Here is a 23,186-nt window from a genome sequence, read left to right on the forward strand (position 1 = left end):
ATCAATTAATCACCGGATACTATCACTTTTATTTTGATTTCGTGTTCGCGCCTCACGAAAAAAAGACGCCTTTTTGGCAAAGGACTTTTAAACTGAAAACACTCCACTTGTTGTAGACGGTGCGCTCCGGGTCGAAGAGCTTCCGGTTTACATCAGGACAAAAGCCTGTCGTGGCTGTTTTCATCTGTTGGAGATAATCGGCTGCTGAGCTCAAACGAAATCAACATGCCTCGAGTTTATATCGGCAGGCTGAGTTATCATGTCCGCGAGAAAGATATCCAGAGGTTTTTCAGCGGCTACGGGAAGCTGCTGGAGGTGGATCTGAAAAACGGGTGAGTTCATTCATCTGCACGCGACACGCACGAGGACGGTGCAGGGATATCAAACACATCCATAATGCAAAACGCCTGGTTGGTTTTCAGCTCTTAGGTTAGTATTAAGTGCAATGTCTAAACGTTGATTTGTTACATATAACAGGAGCGCTACACTGAATGCACACTTTATGAAACGAATGTGAGTTTGTTTATTTGCGGTCGTTGGTTATAATCAACGACTGCAAATAAATAAACTCGCATTCGTTTCGGGTGGGGATGTTTTAACCCGGGGTTAAACGGTTCCGTTGTCGCAGAAACACTCGGCTCATAGTCTCGCCACGTTTACGCGGGTCAAGCGCCTCCATTTTCTAGGCCTTGAAGCGGCGGTTAGCCGTGAACCGATCGCGCCAGTTCACGTTAAGCGTGTAAAATTCACTCTCTTGCTCACACACACACACACGCTCTTCACGTTTTGTCTGTTATGTTGACTTGATAACACAAATATACTGTCATTTGACTTTATTTGGATACATTTTCTGACCATCTTATCATCGCGCTTTTCTGCTTGTCCATCAACTAGCTTTGGATAACATCCTAACAACCGTCCAGAAAACCATAGCAACTGCGAGGGCTCGGTCTGATAGACTGCATGGCCTTATAACTTGTTGCTTATAAAACTACTGTAACTTTAAAAGCTTCAAATTAAGGTTACTTCAAGCTTTCTTGCCATGCTTCCTCAATCCAACATTTCTTGACAAACCCTTTTATGTAACTTAGTTGTTTTCAGCGCTGGTCTGATTGTGATTACAGGCAAACACATTGATTATGCAATTGGGTAGATTCTTGCACTAAATTGATATTAATTCAGTAAATTGTGGCCTGGTTTCACAGACAGGGTTTAGATTAAAAGCCTTAGTTCAATTAGGACATTAGTAGCTTTAGACTAGCCTTGTCTGTGAAACCGTGGGTTAATGACTCTTGAAAAGTGGCACTATATTCAATAGGCTAATTAGATTACTGTACAAATTACTCTCTCCAAAAAGTATTTGGTTACTTTCTAAATCCTATATCAACCTCGACTAGTTCAGTGATTCAAGGATAGACATGAAACGCCTCCTTTAATTCATTCAAATAAAAAGTTATAATTATTAATTGATCAAAGTATTACAAATGTGAGTTTTTAAAGTTAGACTTTATATGATGTTAATTCCACTACTGTATTATATAATTGTTCTACACTCTATCTAGACACCGTATTTAGTTCAATTACATCAGAAGAAACTAATTACTTCTCTAATTAAATACAGAAATAATCAGTGAAATGCCATACTTTACTTTTTCAAGGGAAAAGTAATTCAGTTACAGTAACTTATTACTTAGTAACTCGTTACACCCAACACACATGTAGTAGTTTTAAGCGCTGGTCTGGTTGTACTTGCAGGCAAAAGCATTTATTATGCAGTAGGATAGGTTCTTGCTCTGGATTTGTATGTCAATATTAATACAGTAAATGTATGGCCTGGTTTCACAGAGAGGGATTAGATTAAGCCAGGATAAGGTTCAATTAGGACATTTAAAGGGTTAGTTCACCCAAACATTTAAATTCTGTCATGTCTTTCCAAACCCGTAAGACCTTTGTTCATCTTCAGAACACAAATGGAGAGATTTTTTTTATACAAACCCCTCCATAGATAGATATTTAATTAACACTTTCAAGGTCCAGAAAGGCAGTAAAGACATCGTTAAAATAGCCCGTGTGACTCCAGTGGCTCAGCCTTAATTGTATAAGGCAACAAGGATACTTTGTGCACAAAAATAACAACTTTATTCAACAAATCCGTTCTAACCTGTGTCAGTCTCCTACAGTCAGATCTCGAGAGCTGTACTGTTTACAACGTAGGATATGTTTTTTGAGTTTATTACAATTTCGATTAATCGCACCGCCCTAACATCCCAAAAAATTGCGACTCAATTCTGCCTTTGAGTCGTTTCCATACATATTTTCATGCATCTAGCGAATTAAATCTTCCGCATCCCAAATATTTGTAAAATGTAGAGAGTGAGACTATTGAAATTCGTCGGTTTACCGCTTACTATTTTATATCGGAAATATCACAAGCACATAAACCATCACTTCATGAGAATTAACTGTCATATAATGAACACAGACACACACAACTGTTCACGGCAACCCGTCAGAATAAACGTTTGGTTTAACATGAAGAAATAGACAGAATATATTAGGCTACTGTTGTAGCCTACAGTAGATTTAGCTACGTCTCAATGTAGTAATAATGCGTTAATTAATATATATATTGTATATTCCTGTTATAACTGCAAACTGAAACGGGTATTTTAGTTTTACAATATAACTGTATAAAAACAGTGTTAGATTTGTGGCTGCATTTGAAGTTGTTTTTTTATAATATTACTGTCAGATGATAAAAATACTGTAATGAATACGGTAGTTCACTGTATGTATTTGTTCATGTTTTATTAACTTCTTAACCCGCATCGGATCGTGGGCGGGGGGGTTGACGGAAGTGGGCGTGTGTGTACTTTTATTTACTTTTGTTTTATACAAAATATTCAGTCAACTATCACAAACTATGCATCATTTGAAAGCTAAAACACTCAAGATTCATGTTCTGAACTTGTTTTTGCAATAAATACACCAGAGAGGAAAGGGTTAAATGAAACACTAAAGGACCGGCCATGTAAACATTAGCATAATATCAGCGTTACTCATCTTTCATCTCCTGTCGTTCAGATCAGATCGGACGAATCCAATAAACACCCGCATACATCTCTGTGTAAGAGTCCATTCTTCAAAATGCATCCCACTGTTTAATCCAAAACAACGAAAAAATAGGGAAAAAACTAAAAATCCTCCGTTGTTTGCAAGAGAGTTTTGAGTTAGCGTGATCAATCATGTCCATTTTCAATGAAATATCGATTCTAATCCGTGTCTGGCAAACTCCCCCTGCTAGAATGGCTTCTCCCACGTATTTTAAACCCTCCCCCGTCTCTCTCCTTCAATCAGAGACTCTTCTGGGATGCATCATATAGAGGAAGTGCCTTACAGGCTTGGTGAGCTGTCAATCATTGCGCCCATGGTTTTCGTTGGATAAAGGCACTCGGTGCCCAGCCAATGCTTTCCAACAAAGGTTTGACTGATGGACTTAGTAACCAATCAAAAGGCATTATCTTGCGCAGTTTACGTAAGTAGGCTTTGGTGAATACTGTTTGTGCGCTGGCTGCGCGCTCTCCATGGCGCAACTGCAGTGGAGCGCGCAGACTCTTACTGACACTTATTATCAGCTAAATTAGCTTTTTACACTTTGTAATCTCTGTAAATAGTTGCTTTAGTTTTTCAGTAACTGTTTATCCATTATAATTAGTAGTTTATTGCAGATTTATTTGAATGAAAAACTACTCTTTACAATAGCAAATGTTCTGAAATAAATGGCCTTTTTGAAATGACGCCTAGACTTTTCTTGACATAAAAGCTCACAGAAGCTACATTACTGAGAGAATCATCCTCATATTTGAATCATGACATGATTAGACATTCAGTTTTATATTTAAGTTATTTTCTGGCTCTTAACATTAAATTATAATATTTTTTTCCCTAAGTGAAAAAAAAAAAAAAAAACGTGAGTCACTTACATGTATATTTACATGTATATTACTCTGTTCCCATATTACTTTGAGTTATTATGACTCTTGGGTAGCAATATTCCAAGTGTCTAGTTTAAAATAAGACCAGGTTTATGAATATAGACCATAGGGTTTAAGAGCTGCAGACATTTTCATTTGGGTATATCATTTTCAAAGAATTCTCAAAAATGGGGCGCTTGTTAAGAGGTTAAGGGATAAGTCTGAAGCACACCATAAAATAATTCTAGCAATTCATACAGGGCTAGTAGTGTATATACAGATACACACCCAGGTATCGGTTCAGTACTCGGTATCGGAACATCTCTAGTAGGGATCGACCGATACCGATTTTTTTTTTTTTTTTTTTTTTTTTTTTCATCAGCCTTAGCCGATGAGCGATACGAGCTGCCGATTTTCTTGAGTCGATATTTGGAGCCGATACTGCTTTTGCTCCCTCAATTTACAACATAAAAATGACACAATGATCATGATGATAACAATTTAAAATTTAAAAAAGGTACATTTATTGAACTAAAAAAAACTATATTTAACAAATAGTAAAAACAAGTGAGGTAGAACAAGAAAAAAATAGTTCAATGGTGAAAATAAATATTGAAGCATAAATAAAATAATTACACTATTGCACAGTATCAACAAGCAGCATAATAAAGTGCACACTGACTGTACTATACTTAAAACTATTATACTTTTAAAACTATTTACAACCTAGTCATTTAATGCTTAGGTGCACTTAACTTAATCTATTGAAGAAAATATCGGCGAACGCAGCAGCCTTTTATCGGCCGATACATGTAAAAATCACAAATATTGGCCCGATACATCGGCTGGCCGATATATCGGTCTAAAGGCCTGTTCACACCGGGACGATTTTCGCACGTGTTTATCGCCGACGTTTAACGCCTCGGGACTAAACAATGGGCACCAATGTGAGTGTTCACACCGACGCGCAAAACGGCAGGCGTAAAAACGTCATTTGAAAAAAAAACGCCTCGGGTTCGTTTTTATTTTGACGCGGCACGTAAAAAACTGTCCGACCAATGAGATCGGTGCTTTTGTTCGCGTGCCTGGAGCTGCTGAAGTGACAGTAAAACACGACTTGGTGGCGCTCAAGCACAAAACGCTCTTGCCGAGCACACATTGATACGACGAAGAAGTAGTAAGTAGACAAAGAAGATGAACTGCTAATGCTGCTTGCCAGTTAGCAAAAAGTGTGTGAATGGTTTTGTCCATATACATAATATGTCTATGGTTTTGGCAAGCACGTAAATACTGTCTCTCTTCTCCTTCTGTGAGACAAGCGAGTGTCAGAGGCTTAAAGTGCCGCAGCACCATCTTGTGTACACTCGGTGCATCGCCAGTGAAAATCGCTTGGGTGTGAACACTCAAGACGCGCCGAAAAACGCCACGAAAAACGCTGGCGATAAGCGCGCGATATTCGTCCCGGTGTGTACAGGCCTTAACACTAATCTCTAGTTTAAAGGTCCCCTTCTTCACGATTCCATTGTTCAAACTTTAGTTAGTGTGTAATGTTGCTGTTAGAGCATAAATAATACCTGTAAAATTATAAAGCTCAAAGTTCAATGCCAAGCGAGATATTTTATTTAACAGAAGTTCCCTTTCAAAGCCTACAGCGAACGGCTGGCTTGGACTACATCCTGGTACTTCCTTCTTTAATTACGTCAGTAGCGCAGTAGAACAGACTAACCTCCGCCCACAAAGAAACGCGAAAAAGGGGGCGCGGTCTTGTTGCTGTCCCACGTGGAGAAGCGGACGTGTCGCGTGGAGAAAAGGAACTGTTGCGTTGAGTGTGTTTATCGCCATGTCATCGAGACGCTGTTATTTTCATCCAGGAGTCAAATCACCTTTGTTTGGCTTTCCCAGGGACGCTGTAGAGATTATTGAACGCATACATCTCTCCGTTAAGAGGCATGACCTTTCCAACGTGTGCTAAGCTGCTGTCAAATTACAACACAGGAACCGCTTTCACGTGCGCTAAGCTGTGGTCGAATCACAGCACAGGAACCGCTTGCACAATCAGAACTCGTTACGTATTTCTGAAGGAGGGACTTCATAGCACAAGGAAATCACCAGCCGTTTTTAGGACAGTGGAAACAGCGGTACACAGATAAGTAAATTGTGTGAAAAATACGGTGTTTTTTTACACGCGAAACATGAACACATGTTATATTGCACACTGTAAACACAATCAAAGCTTCAAAAAAACACGAAGAACGGGACCTTTAAACGGTGATAAATCTGTGTTAAGCACAGTGTGAAAAGTCTAGATTTAACCACCAAGCCCATGAAAATCAATCAAACCGAGCTGTAGTCAGCACATTGCTTTTTAACCTAATCTCATCTGTCTTCACAGGTATGGCTTTGTTGAGTTTGAAGACACCCGTGATGCAGATGATGCCGTCTATGAGCTGAATGGGAAAGAGCTGTGTGGAGAGCGGGTGATGGTGGAGCACGCCAGAGGGCCTCGCCGGGACCGCGACAGCTATGGAGGAGGCGGAGGAGGAGGAGGCGGCGGTGGAGGAGGAGGAGGTGGAGGAGGGGGTTATTATGGTGGCGGCAGCGGCGGCGGTGGAGGTGGTGGTGGTGGTGGAGGCGGCAGAGGAGAGGGAGGACGCAGTAAGTACAATAGCATCAGTTATGTATTGCAGAGTACTTGGTTTTTAAAGTTCTGGAAACCAGATGCTTCTAAGAGGACATTAAAGGGTTAGTTCACCCAAAAATGAAAATTCTGTCATTAATTCCTCACCCTCATGTCGTTGGACACCCGTCAGACCTCCGTTCATCTTCAGACACAGATGAAGATATTTTAGTGTAAATCTGATGCTCTGAAAGGCCTCCATTGGCTCAATGCACGGTTCACTCTCAAGACCCTTAAAAGGCACTAAAGACGTCGTTACAAAGTCCATCTCACTACAGTGGCTCTACAATAACTTTATGAATCGGCGAGAATAGTTTTTGTGCGCAAAAAACCCCTAAATAACGACTTGTATAGTGATGATGATTTCAAAACACGGCCTCATGAAGCTTCGAAGCAGTGAGTCGATTCAGCGGTTTACGCTTCGAAGCTTCATGAGGCCGTGTTTTGAAATCGTCATCACTATACAAGTCGTTATTTAGGGTTTTTTTGCGCACAAAAACTATTCTCGCCGCTTCATAAAGTTATTGTAGAACCACTGTAGTGAGATGGACTTTGTAACGACGTCTTTAGTGCCTTTTAAGGGTCTTGAGAGTGTAAAGTTGAGCCAATGGAGGCCTTTCAGAGCATCAGATTTACACTAAAATATCTTCATTTGTGTCTGAAGATGAACGGAGGTCTGACGGGTGTCCAACGACATGAGGGCGAGGAATTAATGACAGAATTTTCATTTTTGGGTGAACTAACCCTTTAAGTGCAAGAAAGGATATAACACACAACTTGCTACCCAGTTTATGCTGCTTAGTGATTTTCTTTTCCTCCGTCCTCCTTGATTAATTTTAAAAAGCAATTATTAATTTCTGTGTTCGCGTCATGCTGTCGATATCAACTTGTGCTGCTGAAAATGCTATTAATGAGCTCGGATGTTTTGCTTCCCCTCTTTTCTTTACATTTTTAGTAGGGCTGGGCGATATGGCCAAAAAAAAAAAATCATATCTCTGTATTTTTGGGCTGAATGGCGATATCCGGTATACATGTATTTTCTACAACAAAAAATCTATTTAAAGTTTTCACATTCTTCCCAATGTTGCCTTACAAACAATGTTCATATTGAAGGCTATGAAAACTAATATAGTTATTGTAATAGCTATTTAGATGCAATCTAAAAAAAGACGTTAGAATCACTAAATTTACTAAACTAAAGCACAACTAAATGTTAACTGGTAACACATTCACTCATCTGAGCTTAGTAATTATATTAGCCGTTACACTTCCACAGTTACTGCTATCATAAAATACTATTGTAGGTTTGAAATGACACATGTAGCACATTTAATGTCGAACAAATATTTAGGCAAAATGTAGCTATATTTTAGACGCTCATATTCTATCGTCTGTGTGGTGCGCGGGGCTCGTTCACTGAAGTCTGGGCAGGTTAGCGGAGACTCGCTTTCATGAAGCTCGTCCTCTCCTGACAACAAAATGGAAATGTTTGCGTAACTTTTCTACGATTTAAGATGTGAAATGTAAAGCCGCTTTTCCACCGCAGGATCTTGGGACTTTGGGCTGATACTTGGTGTGTTTTAGGGATGGCTCGATACCACAATTTTGTCTTCGGTACGATACCACAATCTAATACCGAAGTACCGATATTAAATCGCGACCATAGGGTCAGAATTTTGATGTGGGTATTGCGCATAATTTTACTCTCTCGCAAGTTTTGGGTTTATGAAGCGGGAAATAACCGCAAATGTTCATTATTAAATTACACTGCCCTCGTCTTTTTAAACCTCGCCAATTTGAACATGCAAGCGATTTTTTTTTTTTTTTTTTTTAGCATTTCATAATACTTATGGGATGAGTGCTCTTTGAGAGAGAGTTTTCTTTGTGCTCATGCCAACAACAAACACACTCACAGACACACACACACACACAAGCCTAAAGAGCTCGCGCATTCCAAATTAAGTTGTTTTTCCTCAGTCAAATACACACACAATTATGTCAAAAATGTCAATCTTTAGTGAGTAGTTACATAAACACAGTTGGGTATGTCTTTCGCGGATGTAAATAGTGCAATAGTATGCGTGCAAATATTATGAGGTCTAAACATCACTGGTTGAAACGAACGCTGGAGATTTCTTTATATTTAAACGATACGATCTTATGTATGTGCGTTAATCAGTGTTGAAAGAGTCTAAATTAGATCATTAGAATTATGCACTCGCCTGTCGATCTCTTAATGTCTTACAAGTCAGGAATTAAGTGACCGATGTTTGATGGTTCTTCAGCAGTTTTATAAGCAAAGTAATTCCAAATTTCACATCTACTCCTGTCTTTATTAATGAGTTTTGTGCGTGTTGAGTGAGATTCAACTGCTGTATTCATCTTGTTCTGTTGCCACATTTGCCGGTTTCACGTCAGTTTGGGAAGCGCGCTGCCACCTAGCGGTGAACTTCGGAACAGCAGCATATACCGAAATGAGCAAAATCATGATATCGTACCGTTTGAAATAAAATATATTCCGGGATTTTTCCAGTACCGGTGTACCGCGCATCCCTAGTGTGTTTTGACCACAGGAACCAGGCTCTGACTGAAGTTCTGGGTTAATTTCCCCTCAGAAAGTCCCTGTTCATGAGGTAGTACTTTTTCAAAGTTCAGGAACTTTTGGGGGGCGGGACTTGGGCACTGAACATGCTGATTGGATGAGTTGGCCCAGCATTTTATTTCAACCACCATTCTGTTGCGGTGCGTGCAGTAATGCTGCGTTCACACCAAACGCGAATTGAGCGTCCAAATCGCGTCTACCGCGTCTAGTTTCACGCGCGTACATTTTGAATGCATTCGCGCGTCAGCAAAGAATTGGACGCGCGTAGAAATCGAGCGCTGGAAGCGAAATTGACGCGCGTTCAAGGCACTCCAGGAGAAATATGTCATAAAACACCACTCTGCCTCTTTTCATTTTCATTAAACATGTATATTAAGCATTAATAGCCACACAAATGTGGTCCAGGCAACTCCTACATTATCTTCACTGCATGTATGTTTAAATATCCTTAAAATATAAAGTTATGAAACTTCTCTTTGCCCTCAGTCAAAACGATTTGGCAGACAACAAATTATATATTCATGAGAGCAAAGATCGCCCGTTAGATCCACATAAGACGAACCACTACAGGACATCAGAGCCAGCGGCAGACGCCAGAAGGACTGGCCGAGGAAAGGCTGCCTTCGCTGGGGTTATGAGCAGTGATTGCCCGGTGATCGCCTGGATCTCACAACTCCAAAAACACAAGATTATTTTTTTTAAATAGGCGCTCTCTAAATAAATAAACCACAGATTTGAGCTTTAAACAACTACATTCCCACCTGAAAACGTCTTAAAACTACATTTTGTGACACAATAGTACTGTTTTTAATTTATGTAGGGTTTCTCATAAACGTCACTTTACCACGTGACCGCAGCGAGCAGGCTCCTGATTGGTTAACGCGGCGCGAATTGACGCCAAAGTTCAAATTTTTCAACTCGGGCGTCAGACGCGAATTCGCTTCAAACGCGTGAATGCACAAAAGCCCCATTCGCGTGTAACGCGCGTATCACGCAAGATGCTCAATTCGCGTCCAATTCGCACTGGACGCGCGAATGAGGCGGATTCGCGTCCTTCGCGTCGCGCGTAACGCACCTCCCGCGCTGCGGGACCTCCAGACGCGCGTCAACGCGCCTTTCCATTGACTTAACATTGAAATCACTCGCGCCAGACGCTCAATTCGCGTTTGGTGTGAACGCAGCATAAGAGTTGGTTGCTCTTCGAATCAACAATGGACAGACAACAAGCTTCAGGCTTTATTAAGCTTATATGCTGAGGACGAAATCCAGTGGGAACTGGAGAGTTGTCCTACATCACCGGACTATTTTGGCTAATCTTCAAACGCAGAAAATTGTTCTGGGTAATTTCGGTGGAAATGTGGCTAAAGTTATGCACTGAGGATAACACCACATCTTGTGCGTAGTAATCTTCCGTGTTCTTCGTGTAAACACGGTCATGTCTCATGTTTAGGTCACATTGGATGCACTTTCACCACAGCAGCTCCCTCCGTGTCACTATTCTATAGCTGTGCATGTGATATCAAACTAATGTATATCGATATAAACTCATCCTGTGTCGTTTATAAAATGTATATCGATATACCGCCCAGCCCTAAGTTTTAATAAAGAAACCCACAGCAGCTTCACCCAGCTTTCTGGATTCCTTGTGTTCTCATTATGTTGATGTAATGAAATGTCATCTGTGAACATTAAAAGGATAGTTCACCCAAAAATGAACATTAGCCCATGTGCTCATCCTCAAGCCATCCTAGGTGTATATGACTTTCTTCTTTCAGACAAACACAATCTGCATCACAATCCATCCATTAATATATTAAAAATTATATAAAAAAATGTCCTGGCTCTTAAATGTTCAACTTTATTTATATAGCGCTTTTTACAATGCAGATTGTTTCAAAGCAGCTTCACAGTGTTAAACAGGAAAATAATTGCAAATTGAGAGCCAAAGGCGACAAGCTTTATAGTGGCAGCCCAAAAACTGTATCCATCCATCATAAATGTACCTGGGGTTAATAAAGGCCTTCTAAAGGCAACGCCATGCCAGTTTGAATGTTACACTTAATGCTTGAAAGAGCCAGGACATTTTTTTAAATATAACTTTAATAAAAGAAGAAAGTCATACACCTAGGATGAGTTGAGGGTGAGTAAATCATTGGGTAAGTTTCATTTTTGGGTGAACTATCCCTTTAAGCCTTTAGCCCATTCACATCAGGCCAAGTCTTTGCCAGTTCTTTCTCAAAGATTGTATTTTTGGTTGAATTATTTTGAGTTCAAATACTAGTTGTATAAAACATGACTTTTTTTTTTGAGGCTGTTTTATACCAGTGCTTCTCAAACCTGTCCTGGGACCCCCAATTCAAGGCTGAATCTGAAACCCTCAATCGCTATTCCCTATGTTGGTCCACTAATATAGTTCACTTGGAGTGAATGAATTTGAGTGAGAGAATTCGGACAGTCGTTGAGTGTACACCGGCTATACACTCGTTATTGCAGTGCATTGTGGGATGGAATGAGTGCACATGTTAACGTCCTCTATGGTTTCGGACAACACTACAAATGGCTGTCCTCTCAAATAACGCCCTATTTGAGGGTTTAAGTTTTGCAGTCTATACTAATGAGCTGAGTGGAGTCAGGTGTGTTAGATGAGACGTCCAAAATCGGTATCGGTCGATCCCTATTTGTTTTTTCATCAGCTTTAGCCGAAGACCGATTCGAGCTGCCGATTTTCTTGAGCCGATACTGCTTTTGCTCCCTCAATTTACAACATAAAAATGACACGATGATCCTGATGATAACAATTTTAAAATTTACAATTTAAAAAAGGAACATTTTAGGGCTGTAATCTCCCAGTCGATTATTGGTCGATACGTTCTGGCTCGACCAAAATTGATTTTTTTTTTTTTTTTTTTTTTTTTTTTTTTTGCAGCGTACATTTCATTAGTTTTTGCCGCGTTCATTTCATCAGGTGGAAAGCACTAATTGCTAATGGGGGTGTTTTCAGAGCAGCTGTTTCACAGGTATCAGTCTGTCTTCAAAACACCCCCATTGTTTCCACTTCTTTTGGATTAGCCCAACCCACTGGAGAAGAGAGACAGATTGAAGAAGGCTAGTTTTCTGTAACTTATATTATTTATTTAATTGTGAGCGTTTTTTCTGCTCTTGATCTGGCTTGTTTAATAAATATTCCTTTTTTATTAAAGTGGATGTGCCTTTTGTGTTTAAGAGTAAAAGCTTTAATAGTCTATTCGTGTCTCAGCCGCGAAGCTGAGCTCCTAACGTCATTTTTAGTCGATTTTTAGTCTAAAATTTCAGGACTTCAGTCGACCAAGATTTTCTTTGGTTGATTACAGCCCTAGAACATTTATTGAACTAAAAAAAACAATATTTAACAAATAGTAAAAACAGGTGAGGTAGAACAAGAAAAGAGTTCAGTGGTGAAAATAAAGTCTGTAAATAAATATTTAAGCATAAAATTACACTATTTGCACGCAGTATCAACAAGCAGCATAATAAAGTGCACACTGACTGTACTATACTTCATTTTAAAACTATTTACAACCTAGTCATTTAATGGTTACACTCTAAAAAATGCTGGGTTAAAAATAACCCAAGTTGGGTTGAATATGGACTAACCCAGCAATTGTTTTGACCCAGCGGTTAGGTTAAATGTTTGCTTAAAACAACCCAATCGCTGGGTTAGTCCATATTCAACCCAACTTGGGTTATTTTTAACCCAGCATTTTTTAGAGTGTAGGTGCACTTCACTTAATCTCTTGTAGAGCAACACCAGCGGTAATTCAGGAAAAAATCTCCCAATGCTCCACGTGAAACTTCAGTCTTTCCACCTTTTACCATCGTGTCAATTCTCAATTGATTTTGATTAATATGCGCGAGGGAGAGCGAGAGAGATTGAAGACGGTGAGAGCTGCCCTGTGGACGCCTGTCTGGAAATAATGCAGGGGAAAAAATATCGGCGAACGCAGCAGCTTTATATCGGCCTATACATGTGAAAATCGCAAATATCGGCCGATATATCGGTCTAACACTAGTCCAAAATGTGCAGTGCTTGGTCCCAGGACAGGCTTGACAAGCGCTGTTTTATACAATGGTGTTTATTTTCCCCGTATACCATTTATTCTTGCCTTGTGTTCTAGCCCAGTGGAAACTAAGTAACATCAACGTCCATGTATAAGTTTAATTTTATTTCCAATTTGATTTTCACAATAACAAAGTCCTTGATGTTTCAATTTGAAAGAGTCCAGTGGGGGCTGGGGCTGAGTCCAAGTGTCGTTGTGGCTAAGATGACTACCTGACCGGTTTGGCCTTGGCCTCTTCACCTTACAATGTGTGTGTGACCTTTGCCCCTTGATGCTTTGGCTGACCTAACCGGAAGCCAAGATGACAGCAGCCTTTTGCCAATAGACCAGGGGTGATGGTGAGGAATGCCATTAGTTATTGCTATGTTGTCCATATGGAAAGCCTCTAGCCAAAATGTAATAGAAATGGAGACATCGCTAGCATTTCTGTACGGGCAAGATGTTCATGCGAGGATTTGTGAGCCTAAATATTAAACATTTAAATGTATCATGCTGCCTACCAAAATATCATTTTTGCCCTGAAGATGGGGATGATTGTCTTGTCAGCCTTATGTGTGCCTTATCAGTTTCTCTCTTATCCAAATAGTAATGCCTTTTCTGGGAGGCAACAAACTGCTCTTGAGTCTGAACAGGTTGGCAATAAGCAACAGAGGGCAAATATGACTTATATCCTCTCGTAGGTTCTAATGTTAATTCATGGCGCCCGCCTTTCCTTTATTTCTCAGTCATAACGGGGTTTCTTTGTCTCCTTCCCTTTTCTTCTGAAGGTGGTTACAGCAGCAGAAGTCGCACCGGAAGGGACAAGTATGGTCCTCCTGTCCGCACGGAGTATCGGCTCGTTGTGGAGAATCTATCTAGCCGCTGCAGTTGGCAAGACCTTAAGGTAACGCTGGTAATATATGCATATTAAAGAGCACCTATTATGGCATTTAAAATGTTCCAAATATTGTTTTAGAAGTCCTCAACAACAGTTTTGCATGCAATGACAAAAAAGACTTTAGTTTTCTTATAAAATGCATTTATTTTGACCTGTTTTGACAGTGATTCTCAAATGATTCCTTTAGTGATTCACTTTTCAAAACCCCGCCTTTACGTGACGCTAATCTGCGCTGATTGGTCCGATGACACAGTCAGTTGTGATTGGTTTAGTCTGTGCAGATATTTTCGGAAACGGAACGCCCATCAAAGTCTTATAGTGACAGTAATTTGTTAATATGTGTCAGGAGTTATGAATATGAAAACCGCGTCGGTACCGTTTGATTGTAATATGAGCCTCAGCTGATCTCATTCATAAAAAACTCCTCTATTCTCCTCACGAAGACTCGCGACAAATCATCATCCCTTAGGGCTTTTAGTTCAAAAGTGTGCAGATGAGGAGAAATATTGATAGATTCTCATATGTCTGTGTCAAATTTCTAAACAGAGGAGTATTTTTTTATTCAATACTTCCTCAAAATGCGCAGATGTAGCCTAATCATGAGCGATTGAGTCTCTTATGTGTTATGGCAATAATCTTTGTGCTTTGTTACTATTGATATGAAACAAAGTCTCATAACGTCACATTTACCTCAGAAAAACCATATTCGCCAGCCTATGAAATCGGTGATACACGATACTATCATGGGGGCGGGCCTTACTTATTTGATCATTAACTTGCTTATTTCTTTACATTACTTCTGAGTCTCACTTGTGGACTTTCTGCACGAGAACGCAGAGTATGAATGAAACACAAATTACACGTTTATTGCCCTATTTTGGGTAAAAATACAGAACAAATATTCCTCAAGATATTTGAAGCACTTGTGGATTATCAGGTTTTTATTTGAATGTGCACTCTTTTGGACTAAAAGCCCTGAGCTATGTCAATGTAAAACACTAAACGGCGACACCCGTTAACAGGTGAATGTAACATATCCAGTTTAATTTCGGTGCATCACTACTTTCTTTATAGTCATGTGTGTGTGTTTTTTCCAATTACAAGCTACTGTATGTTGTGCACCGAGGTGAAGGTTGGGTTTGGTTTGCAGGATTTCATGCGGCAGGCAGGCGAGGTGACCTATGCAGACGCCCATAAGGAGCGCGCCAATGAGGGAGTCATTGAGTTCCGCTCCCAGTCTGATATGCGGAGAGCGCTGGATAAACTGGATGGGACGGACATCAATGGCAGGAAGATTCGTCTAGTTGAAGACAAGCCACGCCGGCGTCGCTCCTACTCCGGGAGCCGCTCTCGGTGAGTGCGCACTTGTCTAACTCAATCACCAAAATTATTTACATTTTCAAGACACTTTAAAACTTTGTCAGGATTGGGAAATCGTCTTGCTTGGCTCTTTTCACACATGGTTCTAGTTTGGCCTACATTTCACTTTTACATGTTTTGTTTTTAAAAATTACAACTGAAACTATAACAAAAATAAATAAAATCAATTTAATGGGGCCCTAAAATGTATTGCAAAATGAAATTGCATGCACCGCAAAAAATTGTTCTTCCTCAGGATTTTAGCTTTCCAGAACATGTTCAAAACATCCTTAAATGTCATTTAATGACATGCAAAATGAAGAGCCTTGTTTTCTGAGAAATTGTACAAATAAGTGGATTTGTGCTTAAAACAAGAACAAATATCTGTCATTGGGTATGAAAATTACAGTTGAAATACGTTTTTTTTTTTTTTTTGAGCCCTCTGGCAAGTATTTGTTCTTGTTTTAATCAGAAAATCACTTTCACAAGATTTCTTAAACTTTAGGCTATTTTTTGTCAAATGAATTGAGTTATGGAGATCTGTTGGAAATTGCGTTTTCAGACTTTGAAGTGTTGCTAACACAACTCATTGTGCGCTTCCTAGACATTTACATTTCGTGAACATATTTACCCTTTAAGACCTAAGGGTATTTTTACAATTAATTTTCCGCCTGGTTTTATTTACTAAAAAAGCTTGTAAAGCATCAACCCTGTTGTGCACAGACAATTGACAAACCTCTTTTTTTCAAGACAAGTTGCACTGTCAGTATTTTTGTGTTGCATTGATGTCACCTGAATGTAAAATAAGTTATGGGACCATAAAGACAAATGAAAACATAAAACGGAAATTGAATCACTCAAATATTTATTGAAAACACACACAAATAAATAAAAGCTAAGCATATTTCCTCTGGAAAACAGTTTGTTCAAGTCTTTGGAGTCCTGGAACTCGGGAATAAACATATTAATGTATTTTCCCTTCAAAAAAAGGTCTCCATAAAACCTGCGGAAACCCTGACTAGGCAATACCAATATGGCGACGCGGCAGCTTTACTTTTTATGTTGTGAGCAATCCAGTTCCCTTTATAGATCAGTGATCCAGTCAGTTTTTTTCCCCCATAAATCAGAAAGTGTCCCTAAATGATTAATTCTGTAATGCGTTCATTGTGAAGTGTCCATGTTTAGCCCGATTAGCTTCCCCTGAGTGAGCTGGTCACAGTCAGAGCATTTAACGGCAGCGCTCAAGTAAGAAATGTACACTTATTAAAGCTGCTAAATTTATGGTCAAGAGCAGTGAGTGACTTTTCTGTTCTTCTGTTGTTTGATTCACGTTAACAGCATAGACAGCAGCAGGTACTGTATATTAGCCGGCTCTCACTTCAATACACAGATCTAATATACACATGCGACGAGTTCATTTTTAATGGCTTTTTTCTCTCCCATCTTATATTGACTGGGCAAACAGTCCTGCCGCAAACTGAATGCTCAACAGAGCACGGTTAAGATAAGAGCCACAGTATTCACACTTACAGTTGACTCTGCATTTAATGCTGGGATTGGAGTATGTTAACATTATGCTACTTTTTCTCCAGGTCTCGTAGCCGGCGTCGTTCTCGTAGTAGGAGTCGCCGTAGCAGCCATTCTCGGAGCAACTCGAGATCTCGCTCAAGGTATGAACAAATTAATTAAATTTGTGTTTGTATCCTTTCTTTAAAGGGTTAATTCACCCAGAAATGAAAATTCTGTCATTAATTCCTCACCCTCATGTCGTTCGACACCCGTCAGACCTCCGTTCATCTTCAGACACAAATGAAGATATTTTAGTGTAAAGCTGAGGCTGAGAAAGGCTTCAGATAGGCCTCCATTGGCATTCAGTACATTCACACTCACAAGACCCATAAAAGGCACTAAAAACGTCATTACAAAGTCCATCTCACCACAGTGACTCTACAATAATTTTACGAAGCGACGACAATAGTTTTTGTGCGCAAAAAAAATCAAAATAACACCTTTATCCAGCTTGTTCTTGCCTTCCGTGTGTGTCTCCACGACGCATGCGCGAGAATATGACGCAGATCCGGCGTTCGGACACATGACCCAGAAGCGATTTGTTGACAAGCAGAGGAATTATATTACTTTTGCATCAAATTACAAAAAACACGTTTCCGCTGCTGTGAGGGTGTTTCTAATACAGCGTCTATGGGAATGATGGTGAAAAATATCTTTCTCTCTTTTCACTTGTTATCAATTTCGCTCTATTTTTCCCTCTTTTGGAAAGTTGTGAAATCACTACTGTGGAGTTTTTATATTGCTATGAGCAAATGTGGACACAAAAATATGTATTAATGGATCTGCGTCATATTCTCGCGCATGCGTCGTGGAGGCACACACGGAAGACAAGAACAAGTTGGATAAAGGTGTTATTTTGATTTTTTGCGCACAAACTATTGTCGTCGCATCGTAAAATTATTGTAGAGTCACTGTGGTGAGATGGACTTTGTAACGACGTTTTAAGAGCCTTTTAAGGGTCTTGTGAGTGTGAATGTACTGAATGCCAATGGAGGCCTATCTGAAGCCTTTCTCAGCATCAGCTTTACACTAAAATATCTTCATTTGTGTCTGAAGATGAACGGAGGTCTGACGGGTGTCGAACAGTGTTGGGGAAAGTTACTTTAAAAAGTAATGCATTACAATATTGCGTTACTCCCTTAAAAAGTAACTAATTGAGTTACTTAGTTACTTTTTAAGAAAAGTAATGCGTTACGTTACTTTTGAGTTACTTTTTCTCACCTGTAATATAAATATAAAGGAAGATTAAATGCATAAAAATAGTTGTTTTATTTAACATTTAGTTATTGGAGGTTTGCATAGTACTCTGATTTAGCATTTTACTGATTTTATTCATTTTGAGGAGAACATAATCTTTATTGTGCAAGTGAGAGAAATAAATGCTCACATTTAGTCTAGAACTACAATAACCATCATGTTCACACACACACACACACCTCTGCACTTATTTTTCTCAACATGGGGACAGGAGAGCTGTCAGTCAAATTAATGTGAAACGGTAACTTGCGTTACTTTTTTGAACAAAAAGATATTTTGTTGTAAATTTGAAAAGTAATGCGTTACTTTACTAGTTACTTGGAAAAAGTAATGTTACTTGTAATGCGTTTCCCCCAACACTGGTGTCGAACGACATGAGGGTGAGTAATTAATGACAGAATTTTCATTTTTGGGTGAACTAACCCTTTAATCTTCGGGTTTGTCTTCCGTAGGTCTCGCTCTCGCAGACGCCGCTCCCGTTCCAGGTCCCGTTCCAAGTCGGGACACAAGTCACGCTCCAAATCTCCATCAAGCAAGTCTCGCTCGCGTAACCGTAAATCTCGTTCTCGCTCCCGCACACGCAAGTCTCGCAGTCGATCGACTAGTCGCAAGTCTCGCTCCCGCTCAGACGAGCGCAAGTCCCGGTCCAAGAGCACTTCTAAAGTGAAGTCCGAACGTGGCCGATCCAAGGAGAAGTCGGTCAGCAAGAAATCCCGAAGCAGATCTGCTTCGCCTGTGGAGAATGGAGACGGAGGCCGTGCCAAGTCTGCGTCTCGCTCTCCATCACCTCCGGCGGGAAAATCCCCAGACAGGCATTCACGCTCTCGCTCGAAGTCTGCCTCGCGCTCGAAATCCCGCTCCCGTTCCCGCTCCCGATCCAGATCCAAGTCCCAAGACTAGTATTAAGTGCAGTCTGTTTGTTTTTGTTTTCCCCCTCCCGCCTCTTTAGCAGTCCCAGTTGTCCAGGATAGTTTTCTAATGGTAATGATGGGATCCCGGTCCAAAGCATTGCATTAGTTTTAATTTCCACATCTTCAATAGAGAGAATCATAGCTTCGATATTTTATATACATACCAATGGCATGAAAAGAATTGATTTAATTTAGTGTGCTGCATGTCAATCTTTTTATAAACTCTGATCCTCTGTGCTGTGTGGCTGGAAACGACTGGCATCTCGTGGCTTCTCAAGTGCTAACTATTATCTGAGAAAGAAGGCTTCCTTTTCTTCATGTAATTAGTTAATTGAAAACTGTCTGATTTTGTTTTATTAAAATTCACAATCTATTTCACTTGTTGTTGGGTTTTTTTTTAATGACTTTTTTTTTTCTCCACCAAAACGCAATGATTTGTGAAGGGCTATATTTTATGCTTCAGCAATGTGAATTTTAGCATCTAGTGGTGAGGTTGTGAATTACACCCGTCCACGGCTCACCCCTCCCTTTCGAAGCACATAGACGACGACATCTTTGTCCTTTGTCAGCCACCGTAGCTTCTCTGAGACGGCAGAGAATAGCTAGAGCTGTGTAGAGAAGTTTGTCCGTTTAGGGCTACCGTAGAAACATGGCGGCGCAAAATGGCGACTTCACTGTAAGAGGACCCGCAGTGTTTGTAGATAGGAATTATATTGCATTTCTGTCGAAAGATCCTCATAAATATTACAAACTGCACCTTTTAAGGCCAGTTCACACCAAGTATAACACAATAAAGTTTAAATAATCATTCTTAAATCAATTGAATTCAATATTTGTTTTTTTTCTAGGAGCAATCACACAAAACAAACTTCCTGGTTAAACATTAAAGCACACTGATGTGGTTTAAATTTTACAGAATTATTTTTTTTATTCTATTCGATATTGTCAAAATTACCCACGAATGGTCATTTATTTGTAATCAAAAGTCGAGGTACATTAGCTCAAATGAAAGCGGTCTACGATCAATCAGATCCAAAAAGAAATAAAACAAGAGCCTGTGATAATTGAAAGAAAACAAGTTGACAAAGATTGGATACAATATTTGGTAATAATATTGAGTAATGAGAGATTTACAAACAATTTTTCTAGGCCGGTCATTTGATCCTGAACACATTAATATCGAGTATGGCCTGCAGTAGAATGCATGTTATCAGTCATATTACATGATTTTACTGGTTTGGGCTTTTAAGTAGAAGTGAAAGTGCACTGCTGTACAAAAAAGGAAGGAATGCTGCACACTTGTCTTCATTATTGTTTTTGTGTAATAGTTGAAAGCCAAAATCACATGAAATATCTCACTTTGCTGATGATCTTTTATACTTTACTAACCCGACAGACGCACCCGCAGGAGCTTTCACAGTATCGCCACTCTTCCGGATATAAGGTTATTTTTGATAAAAGCAAAATCCTGCCACTATCCATATTTGAATTTGAAACAGTCAGTGGCAAACTTCCTTTTAAACTCTCAATGGAAAAGCCACTTCATCCCATCATGGCTTTACGGGCTAAAGGAGAATGACCCCACAGATATTTTATATAAATGGGAAAAAAATGACCAGAAATCCAAGGCTCACTCATGCAGTCTGGTTGTGGGTGAGGTTTCAATAGACATTTGGACTCAATACACCATTATGGAGCAACAGATAGCTCTCAATGTTTCTCGGATAAACACTTTAAAATATGGGCCGACAAAGCTTCTCGTCTGGAACGATATTTTGAGGATGAGATGCTGATGTCTTTTGAGCAGCTGAAATCCGAATACAATGTAGCCAATAGAGAGTTTTAGGGATATTTGCAATTGCGAGACATTCTAAGAGTTAAAACTCGACTGAAATTGGAGCAATTTGTCTATTCAAGCCGATTATTATATAAGAGAACCTTTTAACCCTTAATCGTCCCTTGAGGTCCAGCTGACCCCACTGGACTTTTCCGCCATTTTGAAAAAGTGTTCCCTTCATCTCAGGGCCATGAGACTCTGTGACTTTTCCTAAATAATCTATAGTCTAAACATGCACAAAAAATCTGGGCTTGATTTGGTTGTTCTAAAGGTGTGTAAAAAAAAATTACTGTTTAAGTCCCTCGGGGTCAGATTGACCCAACATTGAAAATCAATGGGAAAGTGTAAAAAAAAAAAATTCACTTTTTTTGTCACAATAAATGAACTAAATCCAGTATAAATCTGAAAATGTCTACATTTATATCAAGGTCTTGTCCTAGAGCATAAACACAAAGTAGAACGAACTTTCTGTCTCATACACACACACACACATACACGTGTGTGACTGCAACAGAGAGCATTTTTATAGAAACTGGCAAATAAAATCAACAAAACTGGCATAAATCTGAAAGATTTTCATACATAAATGAAGGACAAATACTAGAGCACAAATGCAATATGGAATAAGATTGTTCACTCACACACACACACACACACACAGGTGTCTGGAGTATTTTTTTTTTTATTTTGGCAATGAATGGGAAAATGTAAAAAATGCTTTTTTTCACTTTGTAAAAAAAAATCAACTAAATCCAGTATAAATCTGAAAATGTCTACATTTATATCAAGGTCTGGTCCTAGAGCATAAACACAAAGTGGAACGAACTTTATATCTCTCACACACACACACACACACACACACACACACACACACGTGTGTGACTGCAACGGAGAGCATTTTTATAGAAACTGGCAAATAAAATCAACAAAACTGGCATAAATCTGAAAAATTCCATACATAAATGAAGGACAAATACTAGAGCACAAATGCAACATGGAACAAGCATGAGAAAGAGAAGGAAAAGGGCAAATAAAAGAAAGATGAAAGGCAGCTTAACTTCCCTCTGGACCTCTAGTGGATAATGTGGTCATTGCTCTCTCTCTCTCTCTCTCTCTCTCTCTCTCTCTCTCTCTCTCTCTCTCTCTCTCTCTCTCTCTCTCTCTCTCTCTCTCTCTCTCTCTCTCTCTCTCTCTCTCTCTCTCTCTCTCTCTCTCTCTCTCTCTCTCTCTCTCTCTCTCTCTCTCTCTCTCTCTCTCTCTCTCTCTAACTATAATTCCTAAAGTTTTTCCACAAACCTACAGATGGCGGTATTCTATCCCTAACACATAGAGCAATGTCCAAAAACTATTCATATTTATTTAAGATCATCATTCAAGTGATTTTTTCATAAAAAAATAATTTTTAATGAGCCGATTTATGACATAGTTAAGTATTTGTGCAGTAAATAGGTAAACAACTACCAAATACCCACAAAAACACAGCATAAATGTATAGTTGAGAAGTAAATAAAGAAAATGATATATAGTTTTCCTTGTCAAAAAATTATATTTCCTTATGCAATCGCTCTGTAAAGTTTCTCAAAAAGGGACTCAAACGTAAACCCTGCTTGAGGGACGATTAAGGGTTAAAACAGACCCTTATGGTGAAAAAACACTCTGAATTGAACACGTGTAAAGCCAGATGGGAACACTGAGACATTATCATAGAAGGAGAAACGCGGGGTGAATTATGTAAAGATGGAGCTACATCAAACTTGATTTATAGAATCCACTTCCTTCACAAACTTTACCATCAAAACTCCATTTTTAATAACACATTTTCTCCTGCTTTAGATGTGGTGGGAACTTTTTCAAGGTCAGGTATTTTGGCCAAAAGTATGCAGCATTATCTCTGATATCCATGGAGTCAGTTTTCCAGCAGATCCAGAAGTATGTATATTGAATAATTGCACTAATTCTAATCCAGGTAAGGTTATACTATAAAACTTAGACATTTTGCCAATAACTGGCAAGAAGTGCGTGGAAA

The 23,186-nt window shown here is 39.4% G+C and overlaps 1 protein-coding gene across 1 annotated transcript; it reads left to right on the forward strand.

Annotated features, from left to right (window-relative positions):
• Positions 1-142: 142 nt before the first annotated feature.
• On the forward strand, positions 143-19,696 carry srsf6a (serine and arginine rich splicing factor 6a). The gene is made up of 6 exons (XM_079803115.1): positions 143-332; positions 6,367-6,629; positions 14,118-14,233; positions 15,378-15,580; positions 17,179-17,256; positions 18,865-19,696. The coding sequence occupies exons 1-6, from the start codon at positions 226-228 to the stop codon at positions 19,310-19,312; spliced, it is 1,215 nt and encodes a 404-aa protein (XP_079659241.1). The 5' UTR covers positions 143-225; the 3' UTR covers positions 19,313-19,696.
• The last annotated feature ends 3,490 nt before the right edge of the window (positions 19,697-23,186 follow it).

This window comes from Gobio gobio (genome assembly GCF_949357685.1).
Source record: "Gobio gobio genome assembly, chromosome: 21".
In the NCBI taxonomy this organism is placed as follows: domain Eukaryota; kingdom Metazoa; phylum Chordata; class Actinopteri; order Cypriniformes; family Gobionidae; genus Gobio; species Gobio gobio.